Raw genomic sequence first — 17,556 nt, forward strand, 5'->3', positions numbered from 1 at the left:
TGCTTGTCTTCCGCCTCCCTCATCTTGCCCAGCCACCCCCAGACCCGCCCTCAGACCCACTGGGGAAGGCGATTCTGGCCAGGAGCCCAGTTTTGCTAAGCTGCCACCAGCAAAGCCACCACGGCACTGTGGCCCTGTCCTGGGAAGCAACCCTCAAGCCACCACAGTGCACAGACTGAGCCAAGATGGCTGAGGAGCATGCCAAGCGGGCACGGGAAAGCCCCTGTGCTTCTCCTGCAAACCCACAGTCCCTGGAGTCAGGTTATCGTGAGGACTTGTATATGTGTCTAAGTGCTAAGAACAATGCCCCGCACAGAGCTAAGTGCTCCATGAAGATTAATTCTCATATGAATTGTTGCTACTCCCGTTAACTGCTGGCACACACAACTACAGAGTACCTGGGACCCATGCAGTCCTATCAGCCAAGAGATGGGCTTTAACCCGTGAGGTGCCCGGGCCCACTGGGAACCCTGTATACCTCCAGGACCACTGAAGGGGCTCCAGATGAGAAAGGGACTAAGACATTCTGCCCACCAGCTCAGTCTGCCAACAAGGAAGCATGTCTCTTCCCAGGGCTCTGGAAGAAAGACGAAAGGTTCCCATGGGAAATCAAAGTCCGTGCACAGGTTTGGGGTCCAATTCGCATCACCCTTGGAGCTGAGAAATGAGCGGGAAGCCCAGGGAGGACAGTACACCCTGGGAGCCCCAGAAAAGCAGCATAAAACTGCTTGTATGACACTTTCACGGGGTGCACGGTGCCTGGTAAAGCTCTCCTCTACTGAAAACGAGCTCACAAATCTTAAACAACAGGAGAAAAGTATACACACGGAGAGAGTTTGTAAATGCAATAGACAGATGAGAAGCCCAGGAATCTAATGTAATTAGAACACCCCAAGAGACATGAAGACGCACACCTGGAACTGTCAGATAAAAAAGAGGCAATGGAAACCATAACATCTGAAAAAGAACCAAAACAAACTTCTAGTAATAAAAAAAAATAAGATATTCACTGCAATGGAATTAAAATTCATTGGATTCTTCACAGCCAGAGAAATCCACAGCTTCAGGAACAGGCTCAGGAAATTACCCTGAATAAAGCAGAGAAAGGAAAAAAAAAATACAAAATAGGGAAAAGCAGCTAAGAGTCACAGTGGGCAGCATTAGGAGGAACTCAGATCCATCTAAAGAAGTTACAGAAATCACTCCCTCATCCTTTACCTGTCTTTTGTCTGTTCACGTATACTTTACTGTTGCTACCTTTTTCAACGGTGTTATCGGAAGCATGAGAAAAAAGAAGAGGAAAAAATAAATCTGTGGCAGAATTTTAAGAACTGTTTCTTGACCTTGTTTAACTAAATAATTGGTAAATATGGCTGTGAACCGAATCAGAGGTCTACATGTAAAAGTGCATTTGCAATAATAAGTTCAATAAACGGGGGTAAAGAGCCACATGACTGGAAATCATACAGCCTGAGTCTGAAGAGAGACAGAGAATTCTGAAAAACAAGAACTTTTATTGCTGGAGTGGGGAGAGGATACGAGGGGGTGAAAACTGTGGGAATCCTGAAAACTTGGCCCAAGCTCACCAGCCTGAATAGCGTTTGAATTTCCCAATGAAAGACACAACACGCCTCTAGCTCAGGGTTTCAAGTTTCACTTTAGACCCGAATGTCACAGAGCCGATGGCACTGGGAGAGGGCGAGCGAGCACGGATAAGGACGCCTCTCAGAACTGGTTCTCCAGTCCGGCCTGAACAGCCAGAACAAAGAGGCCTTTCAGCTGTCCTGACTTCCTCTCAGTGCGGCTGTGCAGCCGGAGGAATCCCATTCCCTCACATTCCTGGGGAGAGGCGTTGGGGGAGGAGCCCTGGGAACAGTGCGCCGGCACAAAAGCTGCCCACGGGCCACACACGCCCAGAAACTCGCTGGTGGCTGCGCCTCAGAGCCTCCCGGACGCCCGCTACCCCAGGCCCAGCCGGGTACTGCTCTTCCCGCTGGCCAGATACAGGGGGCAGTTCTCCGCAGAAACTGGAACTCACACCCTCCAGAACACACTAATTCACCCTGGCTTCCTAAAAATCCAAATACAGGTATGCATCATTTAACGTCCATATTACGGTTCTGTGAAACATGACACTCTGTGAACACCGTATTATCACATACAAGCAGTCCTCATACGATCTGTGGTTAAATCCCCGTGAAGCCTAATATATTAAAACCCTATGGGAGCCCGCCGGACAAACCCCGAGAGCTGTATCCACTGGATACAGGAGACCTGCCTTGCCAGGTGGAACAGCTAGGCTGGGCAGGGGCTGCGCCGGCAGCTGGATCAGGACTTTGTGCACATCCGGGTGCAGGGCAGGGAGGAGGCACACGGGGGATATGGAGAGGTGGCCACGGGGACCGGGCGTGTGGGTGCCGGAAGCGCGGCTGGCGGTGGCAGCCCTATTGATGCGGCCGCTTCCTGATGATGTGCAGCCCCCGTTGCCCAGAACAGGGAGCCCACAAGCACCCGGGCCCGGCCAGCGCTGCCAGTACCTGCAGCAGGAGCTCTGGAGCCGCAGCAGGGGCTCTGGAGCCGCAGCAGGCACTAGAATTTAAGAAATGCCATTCAATCTCGGCCTTCAAGCTCCGAGCAGAGCCCTCCATCAGCTCATCAATGGGAAAGAAGTTTCCGACAATAAACTTCCCCTTTCCTCACACACACTGGTCCTGCCTCACCAGGACGGCCACACTGACTTCCTCTCACTCCCTGTGTGATTCAAACACCTGGCAAAACAGAAGCCCACCGTGTTCATACTTTATTAGAAACCCACAGTGCTCACACTTAAAATAGAAACCCACAGTGCTCACACTTAAAACAGAAACCCACAGTGCTCACACTTAAAATAGAAACGCACAGTGCTCAGGCTTAAAAAGGGGTGAGACACCAAGCTCCCACCCACAGAGGAGTGGAGGCCGGGGGTTACCAAGGAGGGGCAGGGAGACAGGAGTACCAGTGGGGGAGCCGGGGGGCCCACGCGGGAGAAGACCAGGGGTACCCAGGAGGGTTGGGGGTACAGGGGGCCCGGGATGCCCTGGTCACGACTCGAGAAGACAAGGCGTCCAGGCCAAGGCTGGCGGCTCTGAGCAGTGAGCAACAGGGTCTGGAGCCCTACACCAGCAGAAGCGCCTGCCAGAACACAGCCCCTACACCAGCCGAAGCGCTTGCCGGAACCCAGGCCAGGAAGGCCCAGGCCCACCCAGAACAGGGCCTCCTTGTCTACAGTGAGAACTCACTTCATGCCGAGACCCCAGTGGGGCTCAGCGGACACCGCGGGCTAGGAGCAGGGCCCGGTCCAGCAGGGGGCGCCTCACCGGAGCTGGGACTCTCGGGAAAGGATGAGGACCAGGAGGAAGGGAGAGTGGGAACAACAGAGCCCAAGGGAAAGGGGCGCTGAGGTGCTAAGTAGGGGAAGGAGGAGGCAGCCACCCCAGCCACCCTGACCAGACCTCGGGCGACCTCAGAGGACAGCATCAAGTGCCCTGGGCCTTCCCTCATGAAGGAATCCCACTGGGATGGCCTACAGTCCAGAAAATCTGGGAGCACACTTTCAATGGGAAGAGGAGAGAGCGTGCACATCTGCAGATGTGAGGAGGTGGCTTCAGAGGCGGCATTCAGTGTGAGGGAGGGGGGCCCAGGGCCTGGTGGGCTGGCACCAGAGTAGTACTCTAGCCTGTGGGTTCTAAGGCCCAGACCGCGTCCTCCGGGTGCACACCCTGATGCGCTGCAGCACTAGGGCAGGGTGGCAGCAGGACTTGCCCGAGTCACAGCAGAGGGGCAAAGCAGGGCGGCTGGGCTGGCCCTCTGCAGGACGTCACCACTCCCCACCAACCAGGGCCTGCGCAGCACGTGGGGGGCCAGGCTGGCCCTCTGCAGGACGTCACCACTCCCCACCAACCAGGGCCTGCGCAGCACGTGGGGGGCCGGGCTGGCCCTCTGCAGGACGTCACCACTCCCCACCAACCAGGGCCTGCGCAGCACGTGGGGGGCCGGGCTGGCCCTCTGCAGGACGTCACCAGCTCCCTACCAACTAGGGCCTGCACAGCATGTGGGGCGGAGGGCGGCGCCCACCGCGGTGCTCTGACACCCAACCTCACAGAGCCCGTCACCCCAGCACCCAGGCCCTCAGAGGCCCCACACTGCCAGAGCCCCACCACCAGCCCCTGCCAAGGCCGGGCACATCGGTCCAGCAGTTGATCCCCCCGCTGCCATCAGCATCTGGCAGGGAGGCCTTGTCCTACCTATGAAACACATCTGGAATCCGCTCCAGCGCCATAGGCTGGGTGACCTCAGCCATGTTACTTACCTTCTCTGTGCTTGTCTGGTCCTCTGCCAAATGGCCCGTCCCAGCGCCTATTTCACGGAGTTGTTGTAACAATTAAACGAACAGGCACAAGTCATGCACTCAGCTCGGTGCCTCGCATGGTAAACGCGCAATGAACACCCGCTGCCGTCACAACCGCTGTCCCCAAAGATGTGTCACCTTTGTGGTGAGAGCCTGAGTCACAGACTTCCGGGTCATGTGCAGGACGGAATCCCACCAAAATCACCAGAAACGGGGCGTCTTTTCCCTTGAGGCATAAGCTCCAGGGTCAAAGAGGACGGGGCCGCGTGCTCAGGCCAGTCACAGCCAAGCATGGGATGAGGCTCAAGGGCATGAGGCCTGGCCCCAGCGAGAACAGCAGACTCGACTCACAGGACAGGCCCACGAGGCGCAGAGCTGTGGCCCCGGTGACCCTGGAAGTGCGGGCAGAGGGCAGACCTCGAACAAGGAACGCTGTTGGAAGCTACCAGAGAACAGGTTCCCGAAGGCCCTCCACTGACGGCGCTGCAGCCGACAGCCCTGCCTCTGTAGCAGGTCAGTCCTGGGGGGTGAGGCAGGAAGGCAGGGGTCGCACCAAAGGTGGAGAAACAGAGACTGGGAGTGCAGGGAGTACACCCTTCCCCCCAAAACACAATCATTAAAATCCTCAGAGATACCAAAGACGCTATCAAAACCAGCAAACAACAAGGTACTAACATCAGGGCACTCAGAGAACAGAGAAATTGTGGGCACCCAGAGTTCTAACAGCAGAAATGAAACGCTGAACAGAAGGACTGGAAGACAAAGGTCAGGAAACTAGGAATCCTGAAGGTGAAGAGAAGCACCTACAGGTGGAAAACCTGCATCAAAGAATCAAGACTCAGCATACACAGAAAACTCTAGGACAGGTAAACCCATCCTCAGTCTGAGGCAGGAAGAGTCAGGAAGGGGCCTGAGCAAACGTTCTGTGTCTTGGGGTCTGGATCACACAGGGGACTGCATTTGTCAGACTCATTAAATGGTACTCTTCAGATATGAACCTTCTGTTGAATGTAAATTTTACCTTCAACGTAAAAAAAGAACTGTAAACAAAAAATTGAACTCTAGTTAACACTATTCCTGCTGAAGTGTTTAGGGGGAAAGTGCAGTGATGTCTGCAACTTACTTCGAAACGCAACAAAACAGATGAGACAGACTGATGGCTAACGGAAGGAACCATGAAGAGCAACAGAGAGCACACAGCAAATACAGCACATACTATTCGCAGAACCCAGGCGGTGGGTACACGTGCATTCACTGCGTAATTCTTAAAACTGTCCCGTGTGTTTGCAATTTTTCATAGTAAACTGTTGGGAGGAAAGAATCGGGAGTCAGAACAGCATCAACCTTTCAACAGCAGACTGGACGCTAGATGCAACTAGAACTCTTTCAAACTTCTGAAGGTGAAAGATTTCTGGGCTAGAATTCTATACTCAGCCAAACTATCTACCATCAGGTAGATGAGTAGAATAAAGGCATTTTCCATCATTCCAACTGGCATCTCTGGCACTCTTAGGAACCTACAAAAGCGATGTGCTGCATACCACAGTAAAGCAGTAGCCCAAGAGAGAAGACTACACGGATCCAGGAAGCAGGGTTCCCAGCACAGTTAAGAGGTAGAAACAGTCCCCAGGACAACGGGGAAAGCAAGTGTGGGGGTAGAGGGAGCCAAACACAGAGAGCTAAACTTCCATTTCCCATGAAGAGAAGTCCACAGACAACGCCTGAAGTGGAGGTGGGGAGGTGGGAATCAGAACTAGCAGTAGATTGGTATTACTTGGAGTTAAGGAGATAAACACCAAAAACTCAGCTACAAAAAGATGACGGTGCTGGCTTCTTGGCAGAGGGAATGGAAATGGCGGGAAGGGACATCTGACACTCTCCCCATCAAGAGGTGGAGTCTAAGTAAGCTTCCATTTTGCTCTCTCAGAGCCCTGAGCTGTCACTATGGCCGACCACCGGCCACTGCCCTGGAGAGACCTCTGAAGTGAGACTAAATGAGGAGGGGTCAGCTGCGCCCACCAAGGCAGGAGGCCTGTGAGTGCAGCCATCCCTGTCCCTCCAGACCAGCACAACGGCCAGCTTAGCACCACTGAGTGGCCTATCAACACCCATGGAATGGAAGAATCACCCAGCTGAGCCCTGCCCAAATTCCTGACCCACAAAGATATAATAGAACAGTTATTGTTTTAAGCATTTTGGGGTAGTTTGTAACACGGCAGCAAGGGGCTGCTATGTTTGTAACAAGCCTTACAGAACTCCTTTCGACTCTTTAAATTTTAAAAGATGTAAAACTTGGAAAGAAGTAACTAAAATTTCTTTAAAGAATGAGGTCTAAAGGAAAAGCCAAGTGAAATCGTAATCCTCAAATAAGGAAGCAAACCACTCTGGCCTGGCAGGCCTGTTCCTGCACCCCAGAGCCAGGGCCACTGTTGGGCGGCTCTGACGGGCAGACAGAGGACTCACACAAGCTCACACCCTCTTCTGTCTGTGTCACCAAACCCACACCACAGTCCATCCCCACTAAAGAGAGAGTCACAGAGCAAAAAAGGCAAGCAGTCTACAGGGAGAGGGCATTGAACTAACAGGTTCAAAAATTAAGTGTCTTAGTTATTTTTTAAAAGGGGGGTAGACAGTGTGAGGTCGGGAAGAATCCATTTCCCACGGCTGCCGCCGCCGTGCACGGCCGCGGGCCAGTGGCTGTTCGGGGCATGCTTTGGCAGGTTCCTGCACGCAGCCGGGAAGACTTCCATCCGCCTGGCTCTCGAGGACCCCGGACCAAGGCTCATGCAGCAGCAGAGGGCAAGGAGTGGGCAGTGTAAGAGGGAGAAGGTCCCGTAGCCACTTCCTGCTGGGAAGTGAGCAGTCCTGGCTGCTCTGCGGCAGTGCACGAAAGAACCAATCTAGACATTTACCTGCAGCTACACTACACACACGCTCCAGTGTCTAGAAGCTTCGCACAGATGTCTTTATTATACCATCAACTACTAATCTCAGCACAGTGGGAATTCATGTTCAGTGTGAACACACCTAGCCCCCCGGAGCCTCCACGCTCTGGGCAGCGCTGGGATGGCGTTCAGGAGCCGCAGCTTTGCTCCCGGCGTGGAGAGCAGGCTGAGGTAATGTTGAGCTGGAACGGCACCACGGTGCAAACACACGAACCCTAGCTGCGGGCAGGAATAATATCAGGTGCATCTCTACGCCCCGAGGGCTCAACTCCTACACTTAAATCCCTCCCACTGGAAGAGCCAGCTCCAGTTTCACCTGCAGTCAGTGAGAACAGGTCCTGCTTCTCCCCGGGCACTGTCAGCGCCCGGCCAGGCGGCCAACAGCCATCAGGCCCTCTGCACTTCCCCAGGCTGGTAAGTACCTGTGCTTCTCTTCACATTCCAGCTTTCTCTCAAAATGACTTTCAGGTGTATCGTTAAGGGTCTGGTGGAGGGCACCTGCCAGGTGTCTGCTCCGCTCTCTTTCTAAGGATTACTCAGGACCCAGCAGGTGCACTGCTGGGAGGGAAGCCACTAGTACAGAGTTTTAATGAGACTTATGCTTTTATTTCTAAGAACATGGGAAAGTTTACTTAGAAATCAAGTCCCCCTTTCTTCCTTAAAAGTAATAAAATTTAAAACCTTAAGACAAATTTAGATTACTGCTTACCTGTTCCTTACCTTAAAAATAAACTACAATAAATTTCAACATAAAAAAAGGATCATATACGTACATGGAGACAGATGTGTATGATTAAGAGAGTTGCCACTGGTTTTAATTTCTAGTTTCTTTAATTTTAAAAACTTTTAAAGTTTAAAATAAGAACTATTTTGATATAAGTTTAGGAAAACAAAGCTTAGCCAAAGAGGATCTTTCTGTAAACAAAAGGTTTTTCGTTTTCCTTTTATGAACTTGCTCGTATCTATATGAGAACAATTATTGATCAAATCACTGGCCAAATCTGACCAAAATCAGACTTCATTTAAGTAAGATGCGTCTACATTTGTTGGAATAATTTTTATTTTGCATTAACAAAGTCCTTCCAATGCACTAGACTGATTCTTTTAAGGATCAAGGAGGCACGTATGCTGAGCTCATAAGCACGGGTTTATGCCACCGAAAACTTTAATGCTACGTGAACCTGGGGCTGAGAACCCCTGATCATAACATGTGGTCTCCTGCAGAAATTAAGGAGAGCCACGGCATGTTTTTCTGGATCCATTCTTCCAAACTGTGTTCCAGAAAACTACATTTTTCCTTAGGTGATGGCTGTCCTGAAGTTCATCCCTCATTTTAAAGAACCGAAAGTCTGAGAGGGAGTGGCGGTTAATCACTGGAAAAGCTCAATTGGAATAAAACTCACAAATCTTGTTCTTGCAACAGCCGTGGGGTTGGCGACAGTGGCGTGTCCTTGAGTTGCGCAATCAGGCCACATCACAATCTTTTAATTAGAGCACGCCCTGCACAGCACTATGCCCAGCGAGGCTCCCTGCCAGACAGCTGGACACCTCCGAGGAGTGTTGCAGCTCACAGGTGAGACAGGGCAGCAGGGTTGCTCAGCCTGTCACAGCCCTGTCCTATAAAGTTAAGCTATAGTTACCTCACTGTGCCCTATCAAGATTCTTTTAAAAAAAAACTCTTTCGCTCAAAGTTCAAACTCCTTAGGAACTTGTTAAGCCTGCCAGCCGCTCACTAGTACCGTAAGGACTGGCAGCTCCATGAACTGTCCACACTTAGGAGCTATTGAGAGTTGCTGTGCTCACAGTTCAGTGCTTCAGACACAAGACAAACAGAGCCCGTGGCCAACCGAAACCGCGGGCTGCAGAGCCTGTGGGCAGTTACGCAAAGAGGTCCGGCCGAGCCCACGCAGGACAGGCACCAGGGGGGACGCCCACCACAACTGTCCTCGCAGGTAAAGTCGGTCAGGGGTGTTTACCGCATGTGAGAAGTCGGATGTGGCAGGGTGGCCTGTGGACGCCCACACCAGGCCGGGGCATGTTCAGGCCAGTGCAGCTCCACGGCCTTCAGGGTGCACGTCACACACCGGGCTGTGCCTTCATTTTACAACCATCCAGGATGGCTCTGAGGGATCTCATGCCGGCCCTCCCGTCATACGGGGGGACCATGTGGGAACAGGGAGTGGCAGTGCCCTCACTGCCCCAGGGCCGGGCGTACGGGGACGGGCACTGCCCACTGCCCCAGGGCCAGGCATACGGGGACGTGCAGAGGCAGACACAGGCCCCCAACTGGAGTGGGGTGGGATGGAAGCCATTCGGTCACAGACACCTCCTTCCAGGATTACACTAGCTCTGGTTTAAAGCTCACCAACACTGCTGTTCCCCAAACGGACGTGAATAATTAAAGGGGCTCACTTCACTGGCATCTCGGCCCTGCTCTCCACACATAACTAAAATCTGCATGACCAGGAGAAGGACCTGTGAAAACACCCCTCTTAGCACCCTGGGAAAAACTTCACCCCTGGATGCAAATTCAAATTTAGGATAAACAGTTAAACCTCTGGATTATGGTTCTGGCAACAATATCCTTTTTTCAGAATATTTACCCCCAGCAGCTGCAGGAAAGGACAAAGTTAAGCAGGTCTAAACCAACCAGGCAGAGGCTGCGGTCACTCGGGACAGGACGGGCCCGCGGCCAGGGTCGCTGCGTAAACCTCGAAAGAAGCTCACAAAAGCCTCCCTCACCCACTTCTCTCTTACACCACTGCCCTTCTGTGACCGCAGGAGCAACACCCGCCTCACGCGAGTCCCAGGCAGCCGTGCTTCCTTTTAACAAGCCAGCAAGCCTGAGTGGTCCGTTTATCCAAAGTCCCAGCCACTGATGTGCTGTCGCTACAGGCTCTCCTCTAAACACTGAGCCGGGAACGCTCTCCCGGCCAGAAAAACACCACCAGGAAGCCACTGCTGCTTTCTCCTTAAACACGTTTACCGCTCTTGTAAGTCAACCAGCCAGAGAGCAAACGGAGGGCAGTTCAGACGAAAACTCTAGACACAGCAGCACTTGGTTTTAAAGAGCACATGTTAATCTAAACACAATTAATTATTCTTTATGGCAGCACTATGACAGCTTACATAGAACTTGCCTCCTGTAAAAGCTTCGGAAAAAAATTAACAAATTTAAGTTTGTTCGTTTTGCCTGAAAGTATCAGCAACACAAATACCGCTTCCTCTAAAGCAAACACTGTTAATTTCCTTACACCTGGAGGAAAAGTGCTGGCTAATCTGCGCCCTCGGGTTTTGGGAGCCAGGGGGAGCTTATTCGCTTTCACGCTTGGTATCGTAGATTCTGGATTCCCGACTGATAAACGTTTTGCAACTGTCATCATTTTGATCATGATGCTTCTAGCCAGTGATGAAATCATCAGCTTTCAGATCTCTGCCATGACAGATCCTATACAATCATGGGAACCTGACTCGCAGAGGTTCTCACGCCCGCAGAGCCGGTGCGGAATGGGGCATGCTGGCACATGCCTGCGCCTTACCGAGCCAGCCAGCGCTCGGGGAGAGCGCCCCGGCCCCCTGCTTCCTCAAGGGAGGTGAGGAGCGTGCTCGTATCACTGGGGCACACCTGCCCAACCCCCAGCCCAGGGCTGAGCGCATAAACAATTATTTCACGTTTCTGCTTTTAACAAGAGAGGAAATAAGACGCATAGCGTTATGACATGTGTGATGTGCTTGCTTTGACACACGCCTTGCAGCTCTCACAGCAGTGTTGGGGAGGAGGGCACAGGACCCCAGGCTGCAGGGTGCAGCAGGGAGGGAGAAGGCATGGCCTAATTACTAGGTCAAGAGCCAGGGCACCGTGACACTCCCCGGTGGCAGCACTGGGCAGGCTGAGGCTCCTCCTCGACACCCTGTGGATCGGACCAGCGTCAGACGGTAACAGGGCAATGGAGATCTTATTTCTGTCCAAATCCCAGGCTTTCTTCTCACTCTTACACAGAAAGTCTCACGGAGACGTAAGGCCCCAGGCGCCGGCAAAGCCTCTCTCTGCCCAAACCACTCGCTGGTTAATGACGAGGTCTCAGAAAGCACTGGGTGATAAATAAGACACCAACAGAGGCAGTCTGGGGGAGGGAGGACATTGTTCTTTGCGTTTTTAAGAAATATGAATAAACAAGTAGAGAAACCAGTTTGCTGAGAACAAAATCAGATAGCTTTCTTAGACTGTGAGGCATCGGAAATAAAAATGAAAACTCCCACCTCCCGGCGGGCACCCCTCCTCAACCAGCCGGCCCTCGCTTCCAGCAGGTGCACACGGGGATGGTGGGGAGACGCATTCCGAGCGGCTACCTCTTTGTGAAAACAAGGCTCTGAAACTCCTCGCACGTATTTCTCCTTTTTAAAATGCTGCTTTCCAGTGAAGATTTTTTTAACCACTCGTATGTTTAGCACACAACACACACACACCCTGGTGGCATAGTGGTTAAGAGCCACGGCTGCTAACCAAAAGGTCAGCACTTTGAATCCACCAGCCGCTCTTTGGAAATCGTATGGGGCAGCTCTACTCTGTCCTACAGGGTCGCTGTGAGTCAGAATCGACTCAACGGCAACAGGTTTTTTTGGTGTTTAGAAGAGGATTCCCTGGGTGGTACAAATGGTTAAGTGCTCAACTGCTAACCAAAAAAAGGTTGGCGGTTCAAATCTGCCCAGAGGTGCCTCAGAAGAAAGGCCTGGCAATCTGCTTCCTAAAAGTCACAGCGTAGGAAACCCTATGGAGTAGTTCGACTTCACACACATGGGGGCTCCATGAGTCAGAATCAACTCGACAGCAACTAACACCACCACCACCAAATGTTTAGAAGGCAGTGTTTTATGTCTAAAATCTCACAAAGTCTCATTATTTAAAGCAAAATTGTAGCTGAACAGTATTCTGCAATTATTTCCATTTAATCTTTATTTTTAAGATGCTTAAAAATATTTGGAAGCTAAAGACACTTAAGTTTTTTAAGCAAAGTACTCTGCTTGACTCCTTCTCCCCCCAGTAGCCTGCCACCCACACCTTTCTCTGGCACAGCCGCTTCCAGCTGGCCCAGAACAGGTGGCGGCCTGGCTCGGAGGACACCCTCCAGGACTCTTGCCCCTCTGTCCCCAGGATGTGAGACAAAGTGAGAGCCCAGGAGTACAGCAAGGTCTTGAAGGAAACCAGGAGTGGGCAGAGGGAGGATACAGCATCTTGGGGAAGGTATCCAGAAAAGGAAAGTCCAGCCCAGCCCTGTGGATCCCCACGGAGCCAGGGCTCCTGGTGGGTGGGGGGTGGGGGAGCAGCTGGCAACCACCACTGGCTTCTGGGTCCGTACCTGCCACAGGCCGGGCGCCTGCACAGCCCAGGGCCCCCCTCCTGAAAGTTAAAGGCGGTGACAGCTTTATGTCTTGGCCCGACCGTTTCTAAAACAGGTCCTGCTTGCTCTGGTTCACCCTCTCCGATCCCAGCCTCTGACCCCCCACACTGCACCCATCCCCTCAGTCAGGAGGACAGGACCAGCCCGTGAACCTGCTTCTCAGTACTGGGGGGCAGTGGGAACACAGCAGTGGGCAGCTGGGGCACAGTGGCTCACGCGGACAGTCCTCAAACCCGCTGCGTCAACCCCACACGGCACCGCCACCCACCACAATGCAAATGCGTCTCGCCGACAGAGCCGACTGCAGGGCCCGTTTGTCTCTACGGGAGACTCCGGGATGGAGTTTTTAACACCCTGCGTTCTTCCATTCTCATTTACAGAACGCACCAGCAATGGGGTGCGTCAGGCAGGCTAGCTGGGGTGCACTGAACCACGTGCCACACTCCCCTTTCACTGCTGTCCACGCGTGTCTCCTCAGCAGGACACGTGTGCACGCGTGTCTTTGCGAGTGTTCACTGCACTCTCACAGTCCAGGGTTAGAAACAGCCGCTTTCTGCAGAAGCCATGCTCACTGCCCGGGATTTCCCCCACGGCTTCTCCCTGTCACCTCCCTGCAGCATAGCGAGCTGGAGCACACGCACACACAACGCCGGGGTGGGCCGGCTCCAGGGACACAGAGAAGCAGGTTGCGGGGCAGGGGGGCTGGATCTTGACGCTGGTGGGGAGGGGCTCCCAGCCCGCCTGGGACCTGCAGCCTCAGATCACAGCACACAGGTCCCCAAAACTCCAAGCACGGCAGGCTCCTAGAACAAACACCGACACTCAACACCGTTCCTGAGGTCGGACCTGAGCACAGCAGAGCGCCGGGGGCCGGCACCACACAGCGGGGCATTCCACGTACACCTGGCCCCCGCACACCTCGGGGATGGGCGGAGGGGAAGGGCCGTGTTTTCTGCATCTCAGTGACCTCGCTTCAGTTCCCTGGTGACAAAGGCGAAGAAACACCCGCCGTCAGCACAGGGTTCCCGGCACTAACAATCCTGACACTAACAGTCTGCTCCTCTCCAGCAGCTCCCGGTCTCCACGTCAGGCCCTCAGGAGGTGGGCCAGCTCTGATGGAAGCGCTCTGAAAGGGCAGGAAAGGAAACAGCACACATTTCTTTAAAGAAACACTGCTACGCCTGACAAAGCGGGAGTGGGGCCGTGAGCACGCCACCGGGAAGACGGGCGTCTGAAACGGGACCGGAAGATGAGTCTCCTCAAGGAGCGGAAGCCCAAGAAGCCACACTACATCCCCAGGCCACCGGGGAAGCCCTTCAAGTACAAATGCTTCCAGTGCCCCTTCACCTGCAACGAGAAGTCGCACCTGTTCAATCACATGAAGTACGGCCTCTGCAAGAACTCCATCACTCTGGTGTCAGAGCAGGACCGCGTGCCCAAATGCGCCAAGTCCACCTCTGCGGACCCCAAGCAAACGAGCCCAGCAGATGTCACGGCCAAGCCGGCATCCTCCAGGACAGCCACAAACGGACTCGCGAACTTCGACCCCAAGCTGCAGCCCAGCTTTGCCAAAGAAGATGTCAAGGAAAACCCAGGGCTGCACGCACACGTGTCCCACAAGCCACCAACACAGAAGCCAGCTCTGCGTAAGGACGCAGCGCCAAGGAGCCCAGCTCCCGATGCTGGCACCCAGCCTGTCCTGGAGGGCATGGGCCGGCCATCTGCCTTCGTTCCCGTTGGAGAGCACAGACTGAAGGGGCCTGAGCACCCTGAGGTCCCGGAGATGCTGGCGCTGCCGAGCCCCGCCGCCAAAGCTGCCTCTTTTCACACCAAGTCAGCATTCCACGCGCCCGGCTACCCCTGGAAGGCGGGCTCACCCTTCCTCCCGCCCGAGTTCCCACACAAAATACCGTCCACTAAGGCCTTCGGCTCCATCTCCCCCTATGCGCAGCCCCCCCTCCCAGAGTACTCCCCACACTTCTACACAGAACATGGACTGGCCACCATCTACTCTCCCTACCTGCTGCCCGGTACCCCACCTGAGGGCGACAGCCCCCTGCTATCATCGGTCTACGGGGCCCAGGACCAGAGACACTTCCTCCCGCTCCCCGGGCCAGTGCCCAAGCACCTGAACACACCTCCGTCAACATATGACCACTACAGGCTCTTCCAGCAGTACCACACAAGCCTGCCCCTCCCCTGCGGATTTTACAGGCCGGACTCTACCTTCTCCTCCTACGGTCTCAAGCTTCCGCACGTGGCTGGAATTGCACGAGACCACGGCGCCCACCTGCTGGAGGAGACCACCCTGGTCTACCCGGCCCTGAGTCCGTCCAAGTTAGCCCCTCTGAGTTCCCACAAGAAGCACACAGAGTTTGGGAAGGAAAGCCCTGGTCCCCAGGCCAAGGACGCCCCCAAAGATGGGCAGAGGGAAGCGGAGGGGGCCAAGATGAGCCCCCGGGCGGGCAGTGCGGCCACTGGCTCCCCGGGAAGGCCGAGCCCTACCAACTTCACGCAGACGAGCCATACATGCGAGGGCCTGTACGACCTGTCGAGTAAGCCGGCCCCCAGCCCCATGGGGAGACTGCACCTGCCCGAGCAGACCCTCACGGCCTTCAAGCCCGTGAAGAAGTGCACAGACTGCCCAAGTCCACAGACGCTGGCACACAGGGCTGGCTCTCCAGGAAGGTAAGGAAACTCCACAGTCACGTCTTGTGCTAATGGTTGTACTCACACCCCCTCCCATGCTTTACAAAGTAGCTCTAGAATGTTCCTAGGCCAGGTTTCTAGTAAACTTTCTCTTTGTCTCTTCCAGCCTCGAGGCGGCGAACCAAGAACCCCCTTCTCAGACTGGAAGCACCTCTGACAGCGCTGAGGCCGTGCCTCCCGGCCCACAGGACGGCTCCAGTATAGCCCCACTGAACCTTTCCAAAAAGCCAGAGACAAAGCCGGCGCCAGCAGCTCACGGACACGCGTACGGAGACACGCCCCCTGCAGACATGCAGGACTTCCCCGAGCTGCAGGATATGCCCCTCAACCTCTCCGTGAAGGATTCCTGCAACGCCCTGATGCCGAGACCGTCCTTCCACAGCCCTCCGCAAGACGCAGGGCCTGCTGCCACTCACAAGACGGCCACAGACAGCCCCCAGGAGGGGCCACCAGACAGCGAGACGAGCTCCGACGGCCCAGCAGGGGTGCCGGCAACAGCGCCCCCCAGCGGGAGGGCCTCGGACGAGCGCGCGGTGGACAGCAGTGACGAGCAGAAGCAAACAGCCGCGGTAGCCCTCTGCCAGCTGGCTGCCTACAGCCCAGGGAAGGCCAGAGTGGACAGCGAGAAGCACAGTGCCCAGGGGCCCCCTGCTGAGCAGGATGCACCCACGCTCGGTGCCAAGGAGAGCCGGGACGTCCAGAGCAGTGCACTCAGGCCCAAAGGACAAAAGAGGACAGGACAGAAGGACTCAGGGAAGTCCCAGCCAGGAGCAAAGAAAGCCAAGCCCAACGACACGGCCAGGGTGCTCACACTGAGGAGACGGGCCCGGTGCCTCAATGCCTGACCACCACAGTGCTGCCAGATCTCACACTCCGCTCTCACCTGGATCCCTTCATCTTCTCAAAAAAGCTGCCATGCAGCTCGGCTTTTGTAAACATCAAACCAGAAAACCAAACCCAGCGCTGCTGAGTTGATTCTGACTCACGGCCACCCCATGTGTACAGAGTAGAACTGCCCCATAGGGTTTTCTTGGCTGTGAACTTTACAGAAGCAGATCACCAGGCCTTTCTTCCGAGGTTCTGCTGGGAAGGTTCAAACCACCAACCTTTAGGTGAGGAGTCAAGCGCAAACCGCTTGAACGAGTGTCTGTAAATACACCGGAAGGAGTCCTGCTCCAAGGCGAGCAGTTACAGTAACTTCTGCTTTCATTTTCGTAAAATGTCAGATGAGAGGCACAGGATCAAAGAGCCTTCATGTTTGTGTACACCAACCCGTAGGAGATCTTTTACAAATACTTTTCTTATAAATATTTTAGCACCAGAACAAACTGTTTTAACTGTTTTTCTATATAACCTAGCTGTGTGTTTTGAGATAAATAGCAATTACTGAAAACATGCCAGGGAAATTCTTAGGAAGTAGCCTAAATCTGTATGTAAAAACACCGCGATTTAAGTGACTGGAAACAATCCACAAACATCGAGAGGCTATTTATACAAATAATTTATTTCCATCAGGAAAAACGTATCACTGGTGAAGGTATTATCAACATGCCCTATTTGCTTTCAACGCTACAGAGAATTTTCTGATTTACTCAGCCTCATTTCCCACTGCTTAAAATGTCTATATTGCTAATTTCCAATAAACTCCTACGTGAATTCTAAGGACACATGAAATGAAGACAAATATGAACACTGTATCATCCTTCAGAGTATCTGGTCATGTTGCTGTTAGGTGCGGTCTCAATAAAGAAGAGCTTACAGCTGAGGGGGCAATAAAAACACACAGAGAGAGACGTGTGTATGAGAGGTTTGGGGGGTGGAATGTACACGTGTCTTGGGAGGGAGTGCCATGCCAGAAAGCAGACAGACAAAACGTGTGTGAGTGGGACAGTGTGTGTCTCTGTGTATGAGTATCTGGCGGGGGGTGCTGGGCTAGAAAGCAGACAGAATGTGTGTGAGCATGACAGTGTGTGTCTCTGTGTCTGTGTATGAGTAACGGGGTGGGGAGCGTGCTGGGCTACAGAGCAGAGAGAACATGTGTGAGCGTGACAGTGTGTGTCTCTGTGTCTATGTATGAGTATCGGGGTGGGGGTGCTGTGCTAGAAAGCAGACAGAA

At 53.8% G+C, this 17,556-nt stretch overlaps 2 protein-coding genes across 2 annotated transcripts in view; one reads left to right on the forward strand and one right to left on the reverse strand.

Moving 5' to 3' along the window:
* TBCD (tubulin folding cofactor D) overlaps positions 1-17,556 on the reverse strand; it is a 200,748-nt gene that overhangs the window by 126,091 nt on the left and 57,101 nt on the right. The gene's annotated exons all lie outside the window — the stretch shown is intronic.
* ZNF750 (zinc finger protein 750) lies at positions 13,916-16,285 on the forward strand. Its single transcript, XM_012554872.2, has 2 exons — positions 13,916-15,419; positions 15,547-16,285. Exons 1-2 carry the CDS (start codon positions 13,981-13,983, stop codon positions 16,283-16,285), a joined length of 2,178 nt encoding a protein of 725 aa, XP_012410326.1. The 5' UTR covers positions 13,916-13,980.

This window comes from Trichechus manatus, unplaced genomic scaffold (assembly GCF_000243295.1).
Source record: "Trichechus manatus latirostris isolate Lorelei unplaced genomic scaffold, TriManLat1.0 scaffold00028, whole genome shotgun sequence".
Classification (NCBI taxonomy): Eukaryota; Metazoa; Chordata; class Mammalia; order Sirenia; family Trichechidae; genus Trichechus; species Trichechus manatus.